This window comes from Polypterus senegalus, chromosome 8 (assembly GCF_016835505.1).
Source record: "Polypterus senegalus isolate Bchr_013 chromosome 8, ASM1683550v1, whole genome shotgun sequence".
NCBI classification, from domain to species: domain Eukaryota; kingdom Metazoa; phylum Chordata; class Cladistia; order Polypteriformes; family Polypteridae; genus Polypterus; species Polypterus senegalus.
The window spans coordinates 30295369-30320903 of NC_053161.1; the positions used below are offsets into that span (position 1 = coordinate 30295369).

Sequence of the window (25535 nt, forward strand, 5' to 3'; positions counted from 1 at the left end):
TAATTAATATACAAATACAGCAGTCGAATGATCGACTCAAACATTTTATCAAATAGAAAAACCACCAATTGTTAAATCTTAACCAAAATGAACAAAAACGCTAAAACAAAGTCCAACTGTTAAACACTAACCATTACAGGGCACACTAACCAACGTAAACAATTCCAGTAATGTCAGTTTAGCATATACAGCAAAGACCTTGTAATCCCTCTTGTGGGCTAGAATCCATCATTAGAACAGCACACAAGAAAAATGAAACATAATTCATTTCCAATTTATGAAAATTTCCAAATTTTTCATCCACATATCAAAGTAGATTTGGAAAACAAATGGTTGGGTTAATGTGCCCTGTAAGGCTCAGTTTGGTGTCTTCTTGGGTTAATGGGTTCAGTTCCAAAGGAAACCAGCGGACAGAGTAAGCTACAATCGATATTCAACCAAAAAGAAACATAATTATTCGAAAAAAGTAAGATGTTTAAATTACTATGATAAAATCTGTCCATAAAGGCAATGCTTAAGTATGGCAAAATACATCAAACAAACAGTATTGTAGTTGATATAAACTTTAATTCAGAAGACTGGCTTTATGTAAGCAGATAATACACAGGTTAGACTTATCTACAGTATTTTCCAACACAGAGGGTTTCATTCAAACTTACTGAAGTTTATTCCAGCAAAGGCAAATTAGTCACCTGATCAGTATGTGAGCAGAGCTGCTGTTCAAATGGAGTTAAGATTAAATGATGTGTTACCTTCCTTTTCATTTCATGCAGAATAAAACGTACCAATTGACTTTGAATATCATAGGCTTAATAGTTAAAGGCATTCATGCATTTGGCATTTTTTTCTAGTGATTTTGCTGAATATTTAGAAAAAAAAGCACTTTTTGGTGGTTTGCACAATGCAAAAGCTTAGGCTTTGTTAACCATACCAATGTGTTTACAACAGAATCTAAATGTTTAGAAATGCTTACATTTTATGGTAGCTATAAATTTCTAGCTTCAGTAAAACAGTGTTAATTTTTTTATCAATAAAGAAAGAGGTAAAAAATCTTCAAAACCTAAGTTTAAACAAAGTAAAACTCCAACTTGATCCCCTCACATTTAAAGACATCTTGTAAAATGATACATTACTGCAGTAACAAAGAATCCTTTAATGCAGTATTGTGCCTATTATTTTTGACAGCTTTCATATTTTACTGCATAAATCCTAAATGGCAGGAACTATCGCTACTGAGCTAGCCAAGTTGTGCTACTAAAACGTTATTCGAAGCCAGCATCTCTGTAAGCGTTAGACATTGCACTAATACTTGAGCCAGCTTTTTCAGAATCACTGCATGTCATCAATAATCACACTCAGAATGGAAAACACACAATAAAAAAATAAAAAGCAAAAAAAACCAAAACATCTTCTAAATTTACATTCTTTACACAGCACCACAATGTAACACTGAATTCCCAAAGATACAGTCAAAACAAAGTTCATTTTCATTTTTTTTTTTAATTTGGATGTATTAGTTTTTTTGTATTTTTTTTTTGTTATAGATATTAACTATTAATTTCCATAAGAGTATACTGGTTATTAAAGTTGAAAAAAAAAGCCATAAATGCTGTCACCATTATCACTGCTTACATCAGAGCACCATTTGGGGACAACAGTAATATACAGCATTGCTAGATGTAGTTTGAGTTTCAGTATTCCCCTTGACAACGTTAAGTACATCCACATACTGTGCACCAACACACTTGCACACTATACAATTACGTCATCTTATTCCTTCATACTCAAAATCTGGGTACTTTAGGACAAGTGCAAAAACAACTCAAAAATAATTTTACAAAACATAAAAACTGGGATACAAAGCAGACTGTCCTGCTTAATCTATCCAGGAAGAACTCTACAATTTGACCCTCCCTTCCCAAATCACACCTAAGTGGAGCAGGGGAACAGGAGTCCTAATGATCCAATACATACTCACAGACAACTTTGTGTTTCCTCTTAGGTACAAGAGAGCAAGTCTTCCTGAATCTCCATTGAGTCTAACCTTTCATCCATAATCTTTTGAAGTCTTTGGGGTACCGAGGTGGTGGGTAAGAACTGTGTTGTTCTCTAGACAAGTACTGATATGCTTTTGCTCCAGGTTCAAGTCCAAAATATCAACTCATTTAATGAGTCAAAGGCCTACTAGGAGTATCCTGACTTATAACTGAGCAAAATATTTATCATTGTGTGTGCATTTTCTGCAATCGTGTATCCCAGGTAAGCTCACAGGGTTATTAAGTGTAGAAATATAAATATTTATATTTACTCATACGTAAGTGTGTGTTACACACTCAGACAAACTCCACAAGTACACTGTATATGTACAGTATATACTTAAATAAAATGAATGGGCTTTATTTTCGTTTTGATGATAGTACCATCGCTCAGAAATCTTCGCAGGAGATCTTTTGTGTGATGGCATCGACGTTAATGGCAACAGTTCATTATTGAAAAAGTCAGATGACATGATATGATCAAAGTGAAATGGCAATACTGAAGTATGTTATCGAAAAAGAAAACTGGTTCGAATTGCAACAAAAATACTGTTAGTAGGTTTAACTTTTGCACTTTGTAAAAGACTGTAAAATAGTAAGTAAAATAAAAAGTCTTATCTATCTAAAAGAAAAATTACAAAAATATTATGAAAAGCCAGAAATGACAGTGTTCATTGGCTTGATGTATTAACAGTTCATTTCGGTTAAAATTAGTGGACCTTGCACTACTGAGATGGTTATTATGGCTATGCACTAGAGCTCTTTGATTTGACTGTATTTAAATGAGTGGGTGCTTGATGTACAACAGAGAAAAACAAAGAAAGAAGTTGTTAGAAATCTGGAAAAACACAAACATTCAAGACAGATCCTAATTACTCTTACATTAACCAGTTACACCTGAATTTTCTAATAAATCCTTTTTTTAATTTTTAGAAACTAAAATGTTAGTTTATGACTTCTTGTATCTTTTTTTCATTTGCTCTGTAGTTGTAACTTTTATTACTGGTATTTTGCACCATTAGACCAAATCATGCAATAGTAAAAGACCAGTGTAAGAGTTTTAGATAAGGCATATTGAACAAGTTGATTTGTTTTTCTTTTCTAAAGATACATATTTTATGTTAGTTAAGATTTTCCCAGATGCCTTTGTCCTTTTTATAATTCACAATACAACTTTCATCTTATGTATATTCCAAAAGAGAATTGTTTTTGGCTTTAGGGAGATACCAGGAGTTCTGGAAAGAGCCAAAGTTCTCATAGGCTTGAACCTTACAGAGTCCTCTTCACTAAAGTGAAGAAAATAAAAGTGTAGCTACATTCACAGCTCCAGGCAACGAATGGCAATTACGACCAACAATAACAAACTGGTAGTAGTGGCAGGTGTAACACAGGCAGTTCCTCCACGTGGACCTAGAAATAAAGTAAAAACATACAAGGGTGAGATTTTTAATCTTTCAAAATGTTCTACAAAACCATGACATACTGCAGTATTCTTCATTCATACTGTACATTCTACAGAGAAAACTCTGGCACTGCAGCTCTACACTCACGCAATCTACTGTACTGGGCTGTTATAATGGTCACCATTTAACTGAAGCAATGAATGATGTATTGATTGTCTCCAGTGCAGACAAAGCCATGCTGTTATTGTAGTAAAGAACAGTATCTGAGGTGGGGCGAAATAAAGTGAAAATACAAGGGTACAATAAAGAAAACAAACAATGGGTCAGAGGCAATGAAGGCAAGAGAAACTTGAGAAATACTGGAAACAGGGTATCTAGAGCACTTTATCATCAAGTGATTGAACAGAAGTCAGCTTTTGGTTATATCCTGTTAATAAACTTGAAAGAGTCTCGAGTGTAAAAACACATAGAAATATAACCTGACAAGACACACTGTGTGATAATACAGGCACGGCAAAGGGTGGCCTAACCGAGTTTGAGAGAATTCATTTTGTGGTTAGCCATCCAGATGGATATTCGGAAGGTTTGGGTGCATATGGCGTGATCATACACAGACATAATATTATTTGTCATGTCTTTGCTTGTTATAATGTGATCCTTAGGACAAAGTAGAGGTCCGAAAGAACAAGAGCAATGGGAAGAGATTTTTATTAGATCTTAAATTTTAGGAGTAGACTAGAAACCTGCCAAGAAAATTTAAACTAAGATGGTACCCAGATTGTTACTAATCTTTCAACCTGTTGATACACTACCGGAATCAAAACCACAAAACGCAGCAAAAACCAGCCATCTTTCCCCTTTTCTTTTTTGTTTGCTGTTTGTGTGTTATATCTGCTATATAGAGTCAAATTTCTGACACTTTGTTGTGACCACCACCATTTTAATATAATAGTCATGCTGATGTCATATGCTCTGTTCACAAACAGTACATCACCAAAAGAATGAATTTATACAAAAAAAAAAAAAAATGAAAAACACATCAAAATAAAACAAAAACTATCATTACTTAAATACTAATAGGTTTCTGAGAGATGAAAATCTCATTCATCTATCAAATGTAATGCTGTTCTTGTCCATTACCGGTGCATCCGGAAAGTATTCACAGCGCATCACTTTTTCCACATTTTGTTATGTTACAGCCTTATTCCAAAATGGATTAAATTCATTTTTTTCCTCAGAATTCTACACACAACACCCCATAATGACAAAGTGAAAAAAGTTTACTTGAGGTTTTTGCAAATTTATTAAAAACTAGCAAAATACCGCGCAGAAGCGTAAGTACTGCATTAAAATTTTATTAAGAAGAAAATTAAACCTTTTAAAACTGAGGGAAAATATGCCAATAATTATTTGTCAAGGATCTCTTTGTATACCATGTTGTCAGTTCGGCCCTCCGGTTGTAACATGACCAAGCTGTGCGCTGAGCTTACTCTTGAGCATGCAATGTACAGTTGGCCATGTGAACAGTAATCTTGTCTCAAATCTCACAGCTTGGACTGCTGCTGTCATAATCGGTTTGAGTTTCATGGTTTGTTTCAATTACGACAGTATTTGTAGGACTTGTGTTGAAGAGACATTCAGCATATGTCAAGCGTTGTAAGCACACAACCGGTTTCATCGATAAAATCACATCCAGCTTTTGAGAGTTTAAACATTCATGAACATCAAAGTGTCCACTACTGAAATCGTCACCTGTGAATCTAAGATGTTTAAGAGGCATTGGCGGTTGTCGAAAGGTGTAAAATATTTGGCCATTTTGGTACACTTGAAAGCGACAACCAAACAATTCAGCGGCAGCCATCAACTCACATGCAGAACCATAGGTGAAGGGCTTAAGCATTTCACTCTTCTAGTGCTCCTGTGTAGTATAATTATCTCCTGTACCGTCATCAGTCCACACCTTGAACCTGTCCCAGTCATTCAATACATAAGACAGAATGTTCCTCCGGATATCAAGAGTGAGCCTGATATGGCCGCGTGCAATATGTAACAAAGAGAATGGAAAAGGTAGGTGCCATCTCCGGGCATGGAAACCACTCAGTGAGTGACAGTTCTTTGATCGATGGTGATCATCTCGACAGACATGGTAATGGGGGTTGGAATGGTAAAGGAAATGGGTACCTGAGCAATGTAAAGTAAGTGTAAAATACCTATACAATAACTATAATCGTAATAAATGAACAATAAAACAGCGGAGAAGCCATGGATTAAACAAATTAGGGCTGTAGTTATCAGTAGGGAGACGTGAATCCCGTGGCAAAGTAAGGAAGGGAATGTAGAGACCGGAGTGACGGACGGTCTTATATAGGCAGGCAGCCAACATCGGGAGGCGTTGGGATGGGGGACCCAATGCCACCTCACATGTGACCGAGGTGCAGGCTATGGACGTATATATGTACGTAAGTAGGATTCAGTTAGCGTTGGGAACCCGTGTACCAAATTTCTTGAAGATGGGCCCATAAGTAACAAAGACTGTTGAAAAGTTCAATATGGCGGCCGACAGTGGCATCATACCACCAAATAAGTATGCGTACATTGGTTTCAGTTAGTGCAGGGAAGCCGCCTACCAAATTTTGAGAAGATGGGGCCATAAATAAGAAAGTTCAACATGGCGGACGTTGTTGACCGTTATGACCATTACATGTAGAATTTCGAAATGAAACCTGCTTAACTTTTGTAAGTAAGCTGTAAGGAATGAGCCTGCCAAATTTCAGCCTTCTACCTATACGGGAAGTTGGAGAATTAGTGATGTTGGAAAGTTCAATATGGCGGCTGACAGTGGCGTCATACAACCGAAATAAGTATGTACATTGGTTTCGGTTAGCTCAGGGAAGCCACCTACCAAATTTCGTGAAGATGGGGCCGTAAATAAGAAAGTTCAAGATGGCGGACGTTGTTGACCGTTATGACCGTTACGCGTAGAATTTCGAAATGAAACCTGCTTAATTGTTGTAAGTAAGCTGTAAGGAATGAGCCTGCCAAATTTCAGCCTTCTACCTACACGGGAAGTTGGAGAATTAGTGACATTGGAAAGTTCAATATGGCGGCCGACAGTGGTGTCATACCAACGAAATAAGTACCAAATTTCAGCCTTCTACCTACACGGGAAGTTGGAGAATTAGTGACGTTGGAAAGTTCAATATGGCGGCTGACAGTGGCATCATACCACTGAAATAAGTATGTACATTGGTTTCAGTTAGCGCAAGGAAGCTGACTGCCAAATTTCGTGAAGATGGGGCCATGAATAAGTAAGTTCAACGTGGCAGACGTTGTTGACCGTTATGCGTAGAATTTCGAAATGAAACCTGCTTAACTTTTGTAAGTAAGCTGTAAGGAATGGGTCTGCCAAATTTCAGCCTTCTACCTACACGGGAAGTTGGAGAATTAGTGACGTTTGGAAAATTCAATATGGCGGCCGACAGTGGCGTCATACCACCGAAATAAGTACGTACATCGGTTTTGGTTAGTGCAGGGAAGCCACCTACCAAATTTCGTGAAGATGGGGTCAGCCTTCTACCTACACGGGAAGTTTGAAAATTGGTGAAGTTGGAAAGTTCAATATGGCGGCCGACAGTGGCGTCATACCATCGAAATAAGTAAGTACATTGGTTTCGGTTAGCGCAGGGAAGCCGCCTACCAAATTTCGTGAAGATGGGGCCATAAATAAGAAAGTTCAACATGGCGGATGTTGTCGACCGTTATCGACCATTATGACCGTTACATGTAGAATTTCGAAATGAAACCTGCTTAACTTTTGTAAGTAAGCTGTAAGGAATAAGCCTGCCAAATTTCAGCCTTCTACCTACATGGGAAGTTGGAGAATTAGTGATGAGTGAGTGAGTGAGTGAGTGAGTGAGTGAGTGAGTGAGTGAGTGAGTGAGTGAGTGAGGGCTTTGCCTTTTATTATTATAGATAAAAAAACTGAGAAATCACATATACATAAGTATTCACAGCCTTTGCTCAATACTTTGTCAATGCAACTTTCGCAGCAATTACAGCCTCAAGTCTTTTTGAATATGATGCCACAAGCTTGGCACACCTATCCTTGGCCAGTTTCACCCATTCCTCTTTGCAGCACCTCTCAAGCTACATCAGGTTGGATGGGAAGTGTTGGTGCACAGCCATTTTAAGATCTCTCCAGAGATGTTCAATCAGATTCGAGTCTGGGCTCTGGCTGGGCCACTCAAGGACATTCACAGAGTTGTCCTGAAGCCACTCCTTTGATATCTTGGCTGTGTGCTTAGGGTCGTTGTCCTGCTGAAAGATGAACCGTCGCCCCAGTCTGAGGTCAAGAGCGCTCTGGAGCAGGTTTTCATCCAGGATGTCTCTGTACATTGCGGCAGTCATCTTTCACTTTATCCTGACTAGTCTCCCAGTTCCTACCGCTGAAAAACATCCCCACCCCCATGCTGCCACCACCTTGCTTCACTGTAGGGATGGTATTGGCCTGGTGATGAGCGGTGCCTGGATTCCTCCAAACGCGACGCCTGGCATTCACACCAAAGAGTTTAATCTTTGTCTCATCAGACCAGAGAATTTTGTTTCTTATGGTCTGAGAGTCCTTCAGGTGCCTTTTGGCAAACTCCAGGCAGGCTGCCATGTACCTTTTACTAAGGAGTGGCTTCCATCTGGCCACTCTACCATACAGGCCTGATTGGTGGATTGCCGTGGAGATGGTTGTCCTTCTGGAAGGTTCTCCTCTCTCCACAGAGGACCTCTGGAGCTCTGACAGAGTGACCATCGGGTTCTTGGTCACCTCCCTGACTAAGGCCCTTCTCCCCCGATCGCTCAGTTTAGATGGCCGGCCAGCTCTAGGAAGAGTCCTGCTGGTTTTGAACTTCTTCCACTTACAGATGATGGAGGCCAATGTGCTCACTGGGACCTTCAAAGCAGCAGAAATTTTTCTGTAACCTTCCCCAGATTTGTGCCTCGAGACAATCCTGTCTCAGAGGTCTACAGACAATTCCTTTAACTTCATGCTTGGTTTGTGCTCTGACATGAACTGTCAACTGTGGGACCGTATATGGACAGGTGTGTGCCTTTCCAAATCATGTCCAATCAACTGAATTTACCACAGGTGGACTTCAATTAAGCTGCAGAAACATCTCAAGGATGATCAGGGGAAACAGGATACACCTGAGCTCAATTTGGAGCTTCATGGTAATGGCTGTGAATACTTATTATGTACATGTGCTTTCTCAGTTTTTTTATTTTTAATAAATTTGCAAAAACGTCAAGTAAACTTTTTCACATTGTTATTATGGGGTGTTGTGTGTAGAATTCTGAGGAAAAAAATGAATTGAATCCATTTTGGAATAAGGCTGTAACATAACAAAATGTGGAAAAAGTGATGCGCTGTGAATACTTTCTGGATGCACTGTATATGCTTGTTCCAATCGGTTGAAAGATCAATGTAAGTAGCCAAATTCATTTAAGAAGAAGAATACGTAAATTCTTTTAACGGTTGAAAATGACACACATATTAAAACAATTTTTTTTATATGAGAGAGAGAGATTCCAAGTGACCAGAGGACAGTGGAGAAAGAAAGCAGTAAGGCATATAATGTTCTTGTATACATATTGCATTTAGCTTTAACACTGAACAACACCTTGTTAGTATTTACTATTAGCCAAGCCTAAATATATTTTGACATTTAATTGTCAGTTTCTTCTAATAGCATGATTTCTGTCTGTATCCAGGTGTTTCAACAGTTTTCAAAGCACCAACACTGTAGATTAAACCCTGCAGATGAGATAAACCGTGTCTCAAATATCTAAACTCTAGTTGATGCTCTTTCATTTGATGTCTTTATCTGTATTTTCATTATATTTTCTGTCTACTGCAAACTTTTCTCTCTTCTCCTAGGATACAGCATTACAGCTAATTAGAAAAAGCTACATTACAGTTAGATAAAGCACTTTGAGCTGCTACGTTGTTTCTCACATTGATGCTTGCCTGGACAATGTTGTGTGTATTTTTGCTTGTGTGATGGGAATAACATTGAGCGTAGCTGGATTTGATCTCCCATATTCATATTATATTGGAATTTTAGTTTCTGATTCTTAAGTGCCTGCCTTTGGCATATATGGCCTTTCTGTACATTTAAGTATGTTTTCTTTTTTAACTTACATATTTTTTTTTGTTTGGGTGAATGTTCAGCACTCTGAGACACATAAAATGTGATGAGCGCTAATATAAAAAAATCATTGGTAAAAAAAGACTTTTTTTGAAGGTCTCACAAGCAAAAAATGAACAAGCAAACTTTGTCAACTGAAACACAGCCATCTCTTCTAAGGGAGCTAAGCTTAAGACATATAAAATATCTTGGTTGCAATTGGAAATGAATAAGAAAGGCAAGATCATATGCCGATCAGCAGATCACAAATTCTGCCAATCCACTGAGGTTGCATTAAGCTTGTGGGTTTTTTTTTTCCTTTTGCAATGATGTCTCTTTGGATACTGCCAAAGCCAGCAAAGCTGAAGAGCAATACATTCCAAGGTGCTTCCTTCAATAGCCAACATTAGTTATAATATGACTTGAAGACTTTGTTCCCAAAATGGAAATATATCTGATTGAATAATAACAAGCAAAGACATTGGGAATGTGGGGACTTGAGATATTACTAGTAATGATATTAAAAGTTAGCTTTTACAATTAGTAAGGAAACTTTAAGTCAAAATAGACAATCAACTGTATATCTAAATTCCCACAAAGGTAAATCACTCTTGTTTTATGTAATGAAATAAACACTTGCAATATGATACGCTTATGTGGCAATGGAACACATCCAAAGCTGCAAGAGGCCAGTATATAATGGGCCAATTTGCTCATTTTATGTGTTGAAAATATTTCATAAAAACACTGCAAAAACCTGTGGGAAGCATTATAGGTATGGTTTTGTTTAAGTGAGATGTGTCCTTGAAGTTTATTCAAGTATATTGTCCTGCTCTTTTAGGACAAACTAAAGAAAATCTAACAGCCACAAATGACATTTCACTGCAGAGTTACTATATTTGCTTGATTACCTGTCAGGTTTGACATTTTGCACATGAACAATGCTGGGGTATAAACCACTTTATCAATGATATTTAAAATGTTGGCCTACTGAGATTAAGAAGCAAGAAAAAAAAAAAAAGAATCCTCATTTGATAGCTGACTTTGATTTTGTTTTTTTCCCCAATTTTTTTTTTACTGTTTTTATTCAAGTTCTGGAATCATGACATACGCAAAGCAAAGGTCACACTAGAAGCCAAATATCACACAATTTTCACAATGCAATAAAAGTTTTGACAGATCCCAAATTCAGATAAGAAAATTTCTGATTTTGGACATTTTCCTAGACACAACTAATTACTAGTTAATTTGTGCCTGCTCAATACAAATACACAGACTATTGTCTTTGAAAATGATCTAAAGCATAATTGTTGATATAATCTGAATATAATGTACATACTACAATTAATTTTAAATAAACAGTATGATTAATGCAGTTTGAAAATCATTATTAAGAATCATCATTTCATTAAAAAGCAAAGAACAAATGAATAAGTTAAGAAATGGAGGATCACCTATTTGGGATGGTGCAACTATTCTTTTTCCATTATCTGCACTTTAAAGCTCCATTTTTTCATTCCAACAAAAGTGGTTCTGCACACCTAATCTACTGTATACTAATAAAAGTAAAAGCCCTCCCTACCTCCCTCACTCACTAATTCTCCAAATGCCTGTGTAGGTCGAAGGCTGAAATTTGGCAGGTTTATTTCTTACAGCTTAATTACAAAAGTTAAGCAGGTTTCATTTCGAAGTTCTACATGTAACGGTCATAACGGTCGATAATGGTCGACAACATCCGCCATGTTGAACTTTCACGAAATTTGATAGGCAGCTTCCCTGCGCTAACCCAAACTGATGTACGTACTTATTTTGATGGTATGACGCCTCTGTCGGCCGCCATATTGAACTTTCCAATGTCACTAATTCTCCAACTTCCCGTGTAGGTAGAAGGCTGACCCCATCTTCACAAAATTTGGTAGGCGGCTTCCCTGCGCTAACCGAAACCGATGTACGTACTTATTTCGGTGGTATGACACCACTGTCAGCCGCCATATTGAACTTTCCAACGTTTACTAATTCTCCAACTTCCCGTGTAGATAGAAAGCTGAAATTTGGCAGGCTCATTCCTTACAGCTTACTTACAAAAGTTAAGCAGGTTTCATTTCAAAATTCTACGCGTAACGGTCATAACGGTTGACAACGTTCGCCATGTTGAACTTTCTTATTTATGGCCCCACTTTCACGAAATTTGATAGGTGGCTTCCCAGTGCTAACGAAAACTGATGTACATACTTATTTCAGTGGTATGATGCCACTGTCGGCCGCCATATTGAACTTTCCAATGTCACTAATTCTCCAACTTCCCGTGTAGGTAGAAGGCTGAAATTTGGCAGGCTCATTCCTTACAGCTTACTTACAAAAGTTAAGCAGGTTTCCTTTTGAAATTCTACGCTTAACGGTCATAAAGGTCGACAACATCTGCCATGTTGAAGTTTCTTATTTATGGCCCCATCTTCACGAAATTTGGTAGGCGGCTTCCCTGCGCTAACCGAAACCAATGTACGTACTTATTTCGGTGGTATGATGCCACTGCCGGCCACCATATTGAAGTTTTCAACGGTCTTTGTTACTTATGGGCCCATCTTCAAGAAATTTGGTACGCGGGTTCTCAACGCTAACTGAATCCTACTTACGTACATATACTGCTCAAAAGAATTAAAGGAACACTTTTTAATCAGAGTATAGCATAAAGTCAATGAAACTTATGGAATATTAATCTGGTCAGTTAAGTAGCAGAGGGGGTTGTTAATCAGTTTTAGCTGCTGTGGTGTTAATGAAATTAACAACAGATGCAATAGAGGGGCAACAATGAGATGACCCCCAAAACAGGAATGGTTTAACAGGTGGAGGCCACTGACATTTTTCCCTCCTCATCTTTTCTGACTGTTTCTTCACTAGTTTTGCATTTGGCTACAGTCAGTGTCACTACTGGTAGCATGAGGCAATACCTGGACCCTACAGAGGTTGCACAGGTAGTCCAACTTCTCCAGGATGGCACATCAATACGTGTCATTGCCAGAAGGTTTGCTGTGTGTCCCTGCACAGTCTCAAGGGCATGGAGGAGATTCTAGGAGACAAGCAGTTACTCTAGGAGAGCTGGAGAGGGCCATAGAAGGTCCATAACCCATCAGCAGGACCAGTATCTGCTCCTTTGGGCAAGGAGGAACAGGATGAGCACTGCCAGAGCCCTACAAAATGACCTCCAGCAGGCCACTGGTGTGAATGTCTCTGACCAAACAACCAGAAAGACTTCATGAGGGTGACCCAAGGGCCCCATGTCCTCTAATGGGCCCTGAGCTCACTGCCCAGCAGCATGCAGCTCGATTGGCATTCGCCATAGAATACCAGAATTGGCAGATGCACCACTGGTGCCCTGTGCTTTTTACAGATGAGAGCAGGTTCACCCTGAGCACGTGACAGAAGTGAAAGGGTCTGGAGAAGCCATGGAGAACATTATGCTGCCTGTAACATCATTCAGCATGAGCAGTTTGGTGGTGGGTTAATGATTGTCTGGGGAGGCATATCCATGGAGGGTCACACAGACCGCTACAGGCTTGACAAAGGCACCTTGGCTGCCATTAGGTATCAGGATGAAATCCTTGGACCCATTGTCAGACCCTATGCTGGTACAGTGGCTCCTGGTGCACGACAATTCCTGGCCTCATGTGGTGAGAGTATGCAGGCAGTTCCTGGAGGATGAAGGAATTGATACCATTGACTGGCCACCACACTTTCCTGACCTAAATCCAATAGAACACCTCTGGGACATTATGTTTTGGTCCATCCAATGCCACCAGGTTGCACCTCAGACTGTCCAGGAGCTCAGTGATGCCCTGGTCCAGATCTGGGAGGAGATCCCCACAACACCATCTGTCATCTCATTAGAAGCATGCACCGATGTTGTCAGGCATGTATACAAGAACACAGGGGCCATACAAAGTGCTGCGCACAATTTTGAGTTGCTGCAATTAAATTTTGCCAAAATGGACTAGCCTGCCACATAATTTTTTCACTCTGATTTTTGGGGCGTCTTTGAATTCAGGGCTCTGTAGGTTGATCATTTTCATTTCCATCAAACGATGTGGCATCCTTTAGTTCCTAACACATTACCCAGTCTATATCAGTATAGATATCCAGGAGGATTTCTTTTTCCCCATTGAGATCTGATGTGTTTTCAAAGTGTTCCTTTAATTCTTTTGAGCAGTTTATATACGTCCATAGCCTGCAGCTCAGTCACCGTGTGAGGCGGCGGGTCCCCATCCCAACGCCTCCCACGTAGTTGGCTGCCTGCCTATATAAGGCCGTCCGCCGCTCCGGTCTCTACATTCCCTTCCTTGCTTTGCCACGGGATTCACTTCTCCCTGCTGATAACTACAGCCTTTTTATTTAATCCACGGCTTCTCCGCTGTTTTATTGTTCATTTATTACGATTATAGTTATTGTGTAGGTATTTTAGACTTACTGTACATTGTTCAGGTACCCATTTCCTTTATCGTTCCAACCGTACCCCCCATTAACATGTCCATTGAGGTGATCACCATCGATCAAAGAACTGTCACTTACCGAGTGGTTTCCATACCCGGAGATGGCACCTACCTTTTCCATTCTCTGTGTTACATATTGCACGGCCATATCAGGCTCACTCTTGATATCCGGAGGAACATTGTGTCTTATCTATTGAATGACTGGGACAGGTTCAAGGTGTGGAATGATGATGGTACAGGAGATAATTATACTACACAGGAGCACTATAAGAGTGAAATGCTTAAGCCCTTCACCTATGCATCTGCATGTGAGTTAATGGCTGCCGCTGAATTGTTTGGTTGTCGCTTTCAAGTGTACCACAATGGCCAAATATTTTACACCTTTAGACAACTGCCAATGCCTCTTAAACATCTTAGACTCACAGCTGACGATTTCAGTAGTGGAGACTTTGATGTTTTTGAATGTTTAAACTCTCAAAAGCTGGATGTGAAGTTATCGATGAAACTGGTTGTATGCTTACAACGCTTGACAGATGCCGAATGTCACTTCAACACAAGTCCCGCAAATATTGTCGTAATTGAAACAAACCATGAAACTCAAACCGATTATGACAGCAGCAATCCAAGCTGTGAGATTTGAAAAAAGATTACTGTTCACATGGTCAACTGTACGTTGCATGCTCAAGAGTAAGCTCAGCGCACAGCTTGGTCATATTACAACCAGAGGGCCGAACTGACAATGTGGTATACAAAGAGATCCTTAACAAATAATTATTGGTATATTTTCCTTCAGTTTAAAAAGGCTTAATTTTCTTCTTAATAAAAATTTTAAGGCAGTACTTCGCCGCTGCGAAGCGCAGGTATTTTGCTAGTTATTATTATAACACAATGCACCATGGGAAAAAAACAGATAGGTGGTACAAAGCATGATTTACACTTAAGCATTTATTTCAGCAGACATTCGTGACTCACATGTTAATTGTATCTTATGAAATACACATTAAAGTGATAAATTTACACTGACCTTTTATTGTTGGTCTGATGCACTGAACTTTGTTTAACTGGAGTGATCCCTTGTCTAAATCACTCGGTTATGTTTGGAGTTCAGTTGGCAAGTTCTCCTGAAACCGTTATAATATATTTACGCTACAGTACGCCTTTTTCAAGTTTTATGTGTGTGTCAGATACACTAGTTAGTAAAATGAAAGACCCATTGTCTTCATAAAGAAAGGTATAAAGCTGGTGTTGTGTTTGGAAAATAGTCGGTAATGGATAGTTTCGTTTATTTATTTTCCCTGCTAAAATAATTCACATGCCTGGTCCTGTAAATTGACACACATAAAAGGTGTGCCTTAAATCTTTACTTATGGGCGTAGAATGAATATAGAGTTAAAAAGTGAAACGTACATGAAGAAACAGTAATGTCAACTAAAGTGAAAATATCCTCAGGTAATAGTTGATATATACCATTGATCATTGTTTCTCAAGTGGAACCCTTTTACAGCAGTTGTACTCAGATGGGAGATCATTGCTTTTAGCTGACTTTTTACTGTTTCTGCAATTAGTAAAAGAAATACAAGAATGATGTTTTATACAACATAAAAAAATATGTGTGTTAATATTGCTCTAACTTTATGAAGTTCACAACTAAAGCAGAGCCTGGGGACTCGGAGGTGGGCTCCCCTATCTCTAGGACTGAGGTTACCGAGGTGGTCAAAAAACTCCTTGGTGGCAGGGCCCCGGGGGTGGATGAGATACGCCCGGAGTTCCTCAAGGCTCTGGATGTTGTAAGACTGTCTTGGTTGACACGTCTCTGCAACATTGCATGGTCATCAGGGACAGTGCCTCTGCATTGGCAGACCAGGGTGGTGGACCCCCTCTTTAAGAAGGGGGACTGGAGGGTGTGTCCCAACTACAGAGGGATCACACTCCTTGGTCTCCCTGGAAAAGTCTCTTCGGGGTTCCTGGAGAGGAAGGTCTGACAGACAGTTGGACCTCAGATTCAGGAGGAACAGTATGGTTTTCGTCCTGGTCGCGGAACAGTGGACCAGCTCTACACCCTTGGCAGGGTCCTGAAGGGTGCAGGGGAGTTTTTCCCAACCAGTCTACATGTGTTTTGTGGACTTGGAAAAGGTGTTTGACCATGTCCCTCGGGAAATCCTGCGGGGGGTACTCCAAGAGTATGGGGTAACAGCCCCCCTGATAAGAGCTGTTCGGTCCCTGTACAACCAGTGTCAGAGCTTGGTCCACATTGCCGGCAGTAAGTCAAACCCATTTCCGGTGAGAGTTGGACTCTGCCAGGGCTGCCCTTTGTCACCAATTCTGTTCATAACTTTTATGGACAGAAATTCTAGGCGCAGCCAGGGTGTTGAGGGGGTCCGGTTTGGTGGGCTCAGGATTGGGTCACTGCTTTTTGCAGATGATGTTGTCCTGTTTGCTTCATCAGGCCATGATCTTCAGCTCTCTCTGGATTAGTTCGCAGCTGAGTGTGAAGCGGCTGGGATGAGAATCAGCACCTCCAAATCCGAGACTATGGTCCTCAGCCAGAAAAGGATGAAGTGCCTGCTCAGGGTTGGGAGCGAGATCCTGTCCCAAGTGGAGGAGTTCAAGTATCTTGGGGTCTTGTTCACGAGTGAGGAAAGAATGGAGCGGGAAATCGACAGGTGGATTGGTGCGGCGTCCGCAGTGATGCGGGCTCTGCATCGGTCTGTCATGGTGAAAAAGGAGCTGAGCCATAAGGAAAAGCTCTCAATTTAACAGGTGATCTACGTTCCTACCCTCACCTATGGTCATGAGCTATGGGTAGTGACCGAAAGAACGAGATTGCGAATACAAGCGGCTGAAATGAGTTTCCTCCGCAGGGTGTCTGGGCTTTCCCTTAAAGATAGGGTGAGGAGCTCAGTCATCCAGGAGGGGCTCAGAGTAGAGTCGCTGCTCCTCGGCATCGAGAGGAGTCAGATGAGGTGGCTCGGGCATTTGATCAGGATGCCTCCTGGATGCCTCCCTGGTGAGGTGTTCCGGGCACGTCTAACCGGGAGGAGGCCCTGGGGAAGACCCAGGACACGCTGGAGGGACTATGTCTCTCGGCTGGCCTGGGAATGCCTCGGGATTCCCCCAGAAGAGCTGGAAGAAGTGGCCGGGGAGAGGGAACTCTGGGCATCTCTGTTCAAGCTGCTGCCCTCGCAACCTGATCTCGGATAAGCGAAACAGGATGGATGGATGGATGGACAAATAAAGCGGCTTATTATTTGCATGTGTGTTTATTGACTGCTAAAAAGAATAGATTGTAAACACATTCAAATGTAAGCATATTAAAAGCATATTAAGTACTGAAAGGTTCGATAAATATTTAAGGTAATACCAGGTGCAAAGAAGACTGTGTTGCCTTAACATTTAACTATTACATGTATAGCTCTTTCTACTGAGGTTTTTCAGCAGGTAAGAATAAATGTGCCTTTCTAATATTTGGTATATTGCTGCTTCTTAAAAAGAGCAACATTTGGTGTCTGTCCTCAAAATGGACACTAAATGTATATTACTGCTTCTTAAATAAAATAAAAAAAATGTCATCGTACATAAGGCAAAATTTTGTGTCTTTAATACGGATTGCTAAATATCTGTTGCAGGATCACCCCCAGCTACTTAATACAACGAATTTGGACAATAACAGAAAATTCAGCCCAGTAGAGTCTGTTGTTCCACGTTCAGCTAATTATTACATAATATTGGTAATTCACAATTTGGAGGTCCATTACACTGGTTGGTAATCTATTTACATATTTATTAATCAGTGTGACAAAACACTTGTCTAACAATTGTTTGAAAGTTACCCTTAACCAACTTCCACTACTGCTGTTGAAGAAATCCTTATAAACTAAGAGCTGTCAACCACAAAATCATTTTATAACATGTCTGCCATGTCATGTCTTAACTCCTTCGGCTCTGGATATTCCGTTTTTATGGGAAAAATTATTTTGTGAGATATTCTACCTTTGGGGTGTCTAGGAAGCTCAAAAATGAAAAAAATGTATCACTATTATTATGCAATAGCTGCCAAATACTTCAATCTTCTTGAGGAAATAAAATTGACAGTGGTGTGCACAATCCAGAAGCATCCATTTTCACTTCCGTGTTTCGCAGACTGCTAATAGTAGCACTCCCAGTCCCAAACGTACCTGTGCTTTACAAAAATGGCTACATATAGTAATAGGATATCAGGGCCGAAAGGGTTAATATCTGCCTTCATAAACCGAACGGACTGAGCTACCTATCTTTTATCTTTTACAACTAAAAATCACTCTTTTGTCGAGCTTGTCTAGTGCTATAGTAGTGTCCTTTCTGCAAAATGGAGATATGGTATTTCAGATAAGGCCTTACAAGTACATTATACAGCTTGACAGTAACCTCCCTTGTCTTGTATGCAAGGCATAGTGCTGCATACTGTAATTGCTTCTGTACATTGTCTGGTGGTGGACAGAGGTGAGTTCACTAGAATCTTCAATCTTTCTCCAAATTTGTGCTTTCAAATTTATGACTGCATTCCCATCACGCAGTCACTAGCATCAATGAGCAAATGTAGGTAAATGTTATGTAGTCATGGAGGTTTATTACATTTTATCCTATTTACTTCTAATGGTACTTCTCTGTCTCAGTAGTTTCCAAATCATTTATCATTTCCTGCTTCTTATGCTGTATATTTAATTTCCTCTTTACTTTGCTAAACAGACAGAATCATTGATCATTCTTCTTCTTGTAAAATACTAAAAGATCTTCTGATTTTATTTCTGCACATTTTTTATTAATTCCTTACTTATCCAAGTAGGATCCATCCATTATCCAACCCGCTATATCCTAACTACAGGGTCACGGGGATCTGCTGGAGCCAATCCCAGCCAACACAGGTTGTAAGGCAGGAATCAAACCCCGGGCAGGGCGCCAGCCCACCGCAGGGTGCACGCACACACCCACACACCAAGCACACACTAGGGACAATTTTAGAATTGTCAATGCACCTAACCTGCATGTCTTTAGACTGTGGGAGGAAACCAGAGTACTCGGAGGAAACCCACGCAGACATGGGGAGAACATGCACACTCCATGCAGGGAGGATCCGGGAAGTGAACCTAGGTCTCCTAAATGCGAGGCAGCAGCACTACCCACTGCGCCACGGTGCTGCCCTCCAAGTAGGATACAATGTTATTTTACCATTTACAGTTTCTGTTACTCGACTCGTCTACAGTTTTACAAGAAATTTCACAAAAATTTACCAGAAGTCCCTACTGAGGGCTCTAATTAGTCTGAATGATGTTACCATAAATTAAAATGGCACTTGTACGTCAAGAAAAATTCACACTATGACTTATATTAATTGACTTTAAAATGTGTTACTTTGTGCAGTAAGTTGAATTTACAAATTCAGGTATTGTCTATTATCTCATCCGTAAAAATTAAAATATTAGTGATTCAGCAGTAAGAAAGCATATTTGCCGAATAGGCATTAAATGCATTAATGAAAGAGTAATACCCTGTACAAAGCTAGAATTAGACATTAAAAAGTAGTCAGATCATACTGAATGTTGTTAGCATTAAATGGCAATTCTCCAGTATACAAACATTATGCATTCAAAAAAAATGTTTTTCCTTTCCTTTTTTGTAAAAACATTGGGTTAAAATTAAATAAATGTTCGTGATCCCCAACAGCTGGGATAAGAAATGGGATGTTGAAACTCAAGCACCTTAATTAAGGGGTACAAAAAGCCACTTATTTCTTTTCAGGACCTCTACATCAGGGGTTCCCAAACTTTTGGACGTCAAGTACCACCTGAGGTTAAGTGAGTTGTGTTGCGTACCACCCGCGCCTTGCTGAAAGGGAGGGAGAGCTGTAAGGGGAGGAGTTCGGGTCTAAACCACCCCGAAATCTGAATAAAAGTTAAAGAATTGGAAGAAATTATACATAAAATTAATGACAAAATCTGTGCATGTACATAAATTGATAAATTCCGCCCCAAAACTAAATCCTGCCTTCGGCCTGTATGTGACGCAGTTACCGAAGATGAAATGGTATTGGCTTTGTGCTTAGATCTAGTGACTATGATGCGATAGAGCAGCAGTGCACTTATAACAACAAACGCGGAAAGGCTCTGTGAGGCAGAGTTACCGAAGACTAAATAGTGTCGGCGTTGTGCTTTCATCTAGTGACCAAAATCTCAAACAGTGAAGAAGTAGAAGTTGACTTCCGCGAAATGGAATTATGGTAGCGTTAAATGAACTAAATACTGATTCGAATAATAGGTTTTATTTATTCAGATGGCGAAATTTCACACCACACTAAATTTGGGAATCCATGTATTAGTGCATTGAAAAAGTTTTATTGTTTTTTGCTCACAACAGGCTTGTCATAAAGTGTTTTGCACAGATAAATTAAATTTCAGGGACCGCGATGCGTACCACCTGAAAAGGCTCCACAGTTTTGGGAACCGCTGCTCTACATTGTGTTGCAGTATCTGTAATAAGAAGTAATGGTAATAAATAATATTTTCTAAAGTAATATTTCAATTAACGGCTTTATCATTAATCATGTACACTGTAATACAGTGAGAAATTGGTTCAACATTGCTTTCCATCAACACTTCTCTTCCTTCAAAAATCTAGGTGTTGGTTATGTGTGTGTGTAAGCAACTTGAAAGCTGCAAACTTTTATATTTTTTTCAAATTGTTTGAATTACAATGAATTGCATAGACTGTATATACTGCATAGTGTCCCACACATCTGCTTGTTATACAGCATCAGGGCTCGTCAAATGGTAATTCCACCAGAGTGAAGGATTGGCGCTGTTGCCTAATGCCTCTCCTCTTAGATCTGACAGTACAGGAATATCAGTGTCTGACGTCACCTCTGGGTTCTGGTCACCAAAGCAGAGCCGGCCCTAGACAATTTCGGGCCCGAAGCAAATTGATACCGGCCCGACCCCTGCAGCTAGGGGGTCCGGGGCAGAGCTCTGGCCGCCAAGCGATTTCCTGCATTCTGAGCTGCAGAAATGCGTTTTCCCGGCATCTACAACCATCACTTTTTGACGATTTCCGTTTAACACTGACAACCGTAACCGTAACACACTGACAGAAGCCAAATTTGCAGGCTGTCAGCGCATACTGTCATACAAGGCCCTGAGTGAAGGGTATAAGTGATGGAGGTCGGAGTGGGCCCGCATAAATGTCTTTAGTGACGATACATTAACAGATAAAGCTACATTTTAGCCAGCTTTTGCTGTTTCCACCAGGCAGCACATGGAGGTAAATAGCTAGGCCAAGCACTTTTTTTTTTGCTTTTTATATTTTTTAGATATTTTTTTTTATTTTATGAAGATGAGATCCACATTATTTTGTTTTTACATTTTTATTCGGTTTTAAAGCTTGTTTTCATACTTTCGAGATATTCAGATTTCCGTATAAAATAACTTACCAGCAGATACTGAAATCTATTTCACACAAAAGACACTTTTTGAACCTTGGCACTGGCAAAGTCATGAATAAGTTCAGAATTACATTTGAGATTCGGCTATCTCTTGGTCAATTGAAATCAATGCCAGACTATTCAGATGTTCGTGGCTCATGAAGCTTCGCAAGTAATTTTTGATAAGATTGACATTTGGAATACAATAATTTCAAACTGTGGAAATTCTTTCTAACAAAATGGAAATATATTGATATGAAGGAAAGTGATGGCTTTACAAAGAGAAGGGCCCCTTTTATGCTCTGTCGAGAATGCTGTGCAGCGGAGCAGCCCTGACTGAAGCGTAAGTGGCCGCCTACTGAGGACAGAGGCACAGATGAGCCGTGGAGGCGGCAACAAGCGCACGGGCCTGAGTGAAGCGTAATGAAGATTGGAGTGCCGAGTGGAGATGTCCATGTGGTGTAATTAGGTTATGGAATATGTTGCCTGTGAATTATATATATATAAAAAAATTAGTAATAGAGGTTGGAGTGAAGGAGTCTGTTGCTCCATTGGGCCCTCCGCAGCAGCGTCGCATCACAGGAAAAAAAAAAACCTTGGGCGCAGTGGGACCCCTCCAGCTGTGGGCCGAAGCGGTTGCTTCATTCGCTTCGCCCTAAGGCCAGCGCTGACCAAAGCCTCTGCCACCTGAAAACCATCTCCACTACCATCTTGAGGCAGTTTTGTCTTGGACTCCGGTATGAATTGATGTTATTGAAATGATTCTGTTGAAATTATTTTTTTTTGTAATTTTCCGTCAATTATATGGGGATCAGTGCCCTGATCCTTTATACTCTTGTTTTTGCATTATTTACAGTAGGCTAAGGATCCCATTTTAATGGAGCGCCATGAATGGCAGAGATGTTAAATTTCAAATGGTTACTGGTTTTGGGTCCTCATAATGTGGAAATTAGAGATTATTTACCATTTTACTGAAAACCTTAGTTAGATACCTTACTTTCCTTCCTGCTGTTGAATCAGTGGATTTCCAAATTAAAAGTATTGATTAAATTAAAATTAAAAGTAAGAGTATCTAAAATGTAATTTATTTTCATTAGGTGTACATCAATAGAATAAACTACAGCAACCTTTTTCTTTTTTTTTAATTAGTTACCTAGCAATCTATTCTTGTTATTGTGGAAGACTTGAGAGTTCAATGTTTTTTCATGAAAAAACTATTCAGAAGAATTTTGACACAACTGATACTGTCATTGCAGAATCTCTGAAACTAAAAACAGCTTTATTAATTCATGAAAGCAAGATGTGTTTATAAATGTGGATGGAATGCAAAGCTGGCAGGTGCTTTTGTCTCCATAAGCTTGTGAAAATAAGGAAATGAGCAGCCGAGTAAATAAAAGCTGTTCAACTAAATTTAAATAATACTCTAATATGTTCAATGCTGATGGAAGAAAAAATGTGACTTCAAATCTTCAGCCACATAGCTTGCATCTCTAACCAGTCTGTGAAAATAAATACAGTAGGTAATGACAGGTGCAGGTTGGTTCAGCATTATTCTGAATCACAGTCAATGGCAGCATATAAAACAGTACTACTCAAGTATTTTTAGCAACAAAGCACAGAGAGTTGCTGTTCAAATATGTTCCTTTACATTTAAAAATAACTGAAATACATTTTTAGATACAGATAGATCAAATGCATTGCAAGATACCTTAAAATAGCTTCCTGTCCATTTTCATTTATCTGAAATGCAGACAAGGTATCTTAAAATAGATATGAAGTCCCATTGAAAACAGGCAATTTTATGACAAATCTTGAATTTCATTTCAGAGAGTTCAATATGACTACAGACATGTTTTTAGGACACCTTAAAATGTTTTTGAGCTACTTCAAAATGCACAGGAATGTATTTCAAGATATGTTCATTTTTTTGACATATCTCAAAATAGAATATCATTTTAAGATATGTTAAATGCATATCCAGATACCTTAAAATACATTTAATTAGGCTTGCCATCGGATGCGCTTAAAAGAGTCATTGACTGGCACCGCCATTTAAAAGTAAAGCTATTCTGTTTTTATTAATAAGGTTTGAAATGAATGCTAATGAGCTGCTCCTAATAATTATGGTCTTCTGAACACCTTTACAAATAGAAAAACAGACCACCTTTTTGAAAAAAATGACGCTTCTTGTTCAGGGCCGAAAGGTAACCAGCACAGATATGAATTGCCAAATACACATGGTTGATTGAAGAGCTATTTGCTGGTGATGTTAAATAATAATTGACTAAAAAACACCGACTAATTAACTAAAAAGCGACTTTGTCTTTCTTCTGAGGATTCGATTTGGCGATGTGCGCGCCTTGCTTGTGTATTAGCGGTAGGAGGAAAAGTAAAAGGGATACCGGTTTGCTGATGTTAGTGTGTTGGCCTCACTTGTGTTATTAGTGGCTAATTGAGTTGTCTGTTTCCTCGGAGGCGGAGCTCTTATCATGTCTCCACCTCTCACTTCCACGCTGGACAGACACACACACTTCCACGTGTAGACGATTATATATAAGATAAGAACAACATATAAAAAAAACATAACAAAATGGATTTCCTTCACTTAGACAAGGATCACACTTTGTGGACAATGTGTTGTTGAAAGTAGTTTGATAATATTTTAATCAGAACCTGATTGCTAACATAACAAAAATGAAAACATCAATACATCTTTGTACCTACAATTTTGAAACCAATTTTAAAATCATTTCTTGTATATTTGGAGCACTAAATATAAAGTATGCTTTGATGTGTCTCTGACTGATACAGCTGATTTTATTTGAACTGTCTGACTATACTTTAACATTAAGAATAAATGAATTCAGTCTCAACTGCAACTCAACTGCATGTCTAATTCATAAAGATTCATTTGCTCTCTCAGGAGGGTGATCCTCATATTCAAAAAATGATCACATTAAATTAATTTGGAGTGAATCTATTTTCATCTATTTTTATATAACAGATCAGAGCAAATAAAAAATTTTCCAGGATAACAAAGTTGTTAGTTAATGTTAAAATGCATCTTAACAAAAGGTGCATGCCGACAGAATATTTCAATTATTAGTAATCTGCCTTCTAAAGACTAAAACATGTTTGCTTAGCAACAGCCTCTGAACATTTCAAAAATATCCCTACTAACAAGACCAGTGAAACCTTAGATTAATCTGAGGTAGACCTCCTAGCAGGTCCAGTTTGCTTTGTTTACTGTCAAATTACACAACATTCTCCAGTTGCTTTTTAAAAGGCTAAAATTCAGGAACAAAAGGGGAAAGCTGAGCCAAGCAGAAATAGCAGTTGCTTAAACGTTTCGGCAGAGATGTGAAAGATTGATCGTTTATAAAATATGCTTTCAGTAGCTTACTGAAGAAATGACTAGGGTGGCAACAGAAAACAGATACTCTCTTCTTTGCAGAAAGGTTATTATGTATAAATGAGTACTGGCACCAAAAGAATGGAAATGTTTACATTTGTGAGAGAAGAAAAGAGAAATGCTTTTAACAGCTATACTTCTCAGAAATAAGAACTTGAACTACTTATACTGTATACTTAATATAAAGCCCAGAGATGTAGAATTTATTTCCTAGTACAAGTAAAAATTTGTCATTTCACTGTTGGAAGTGATTCATACTATTTTATATTTTTTACATGATAATGTTCTTAAAAAATAAAACAATCAAAAAAACATCTACTACTAAATGTGTTTTGTAGGATCTTAGAAAAAGATTGCTTACAGTGCTGGCCTTTCCACGAATACATCAAGAAAAATGTGGTTGGGAGTGTTATTGCTATGTACAAAAATACATTAAAAGTGCTATAAATGAAAGTGCTGATGACAAGAGAAAATGTTCTTCACTGAATGACTTTGACTGATAATAACAGAATGACGTTTTTACTTACACTATTACTCATATGAAAGCTAAGCCAACAATAATAGCTAATGCACT

General features: G+C 39.1%; 1 protein-coding gene across 2 annotated transcripts in view; it reads right to left on the reverse strand.

Moving 5' to 3' along the window:
* Window positions 1–545: 545 nt before the first annotated feature.
* The window catches only part of LOC120533861 (contactin-1-like), a 388538-nt gene continuing 363548 nt past the window's right edge, over window positions 546–25535 (reverse strand). For both annotated transcript variants that reach the window (XM_039760909.1, XM_039760911.1), the window contains one exon: window positions 546–3446. In XM_039760909.1, the coding sequence (XP_039616843.1) occupies window positions 3355–3446 (92 nt within the window). In that variant the 3' untranslated portion in view covers window positions 546–3354. The remainder of the gene's footprint in view (window positions 3447–25535) is intronic.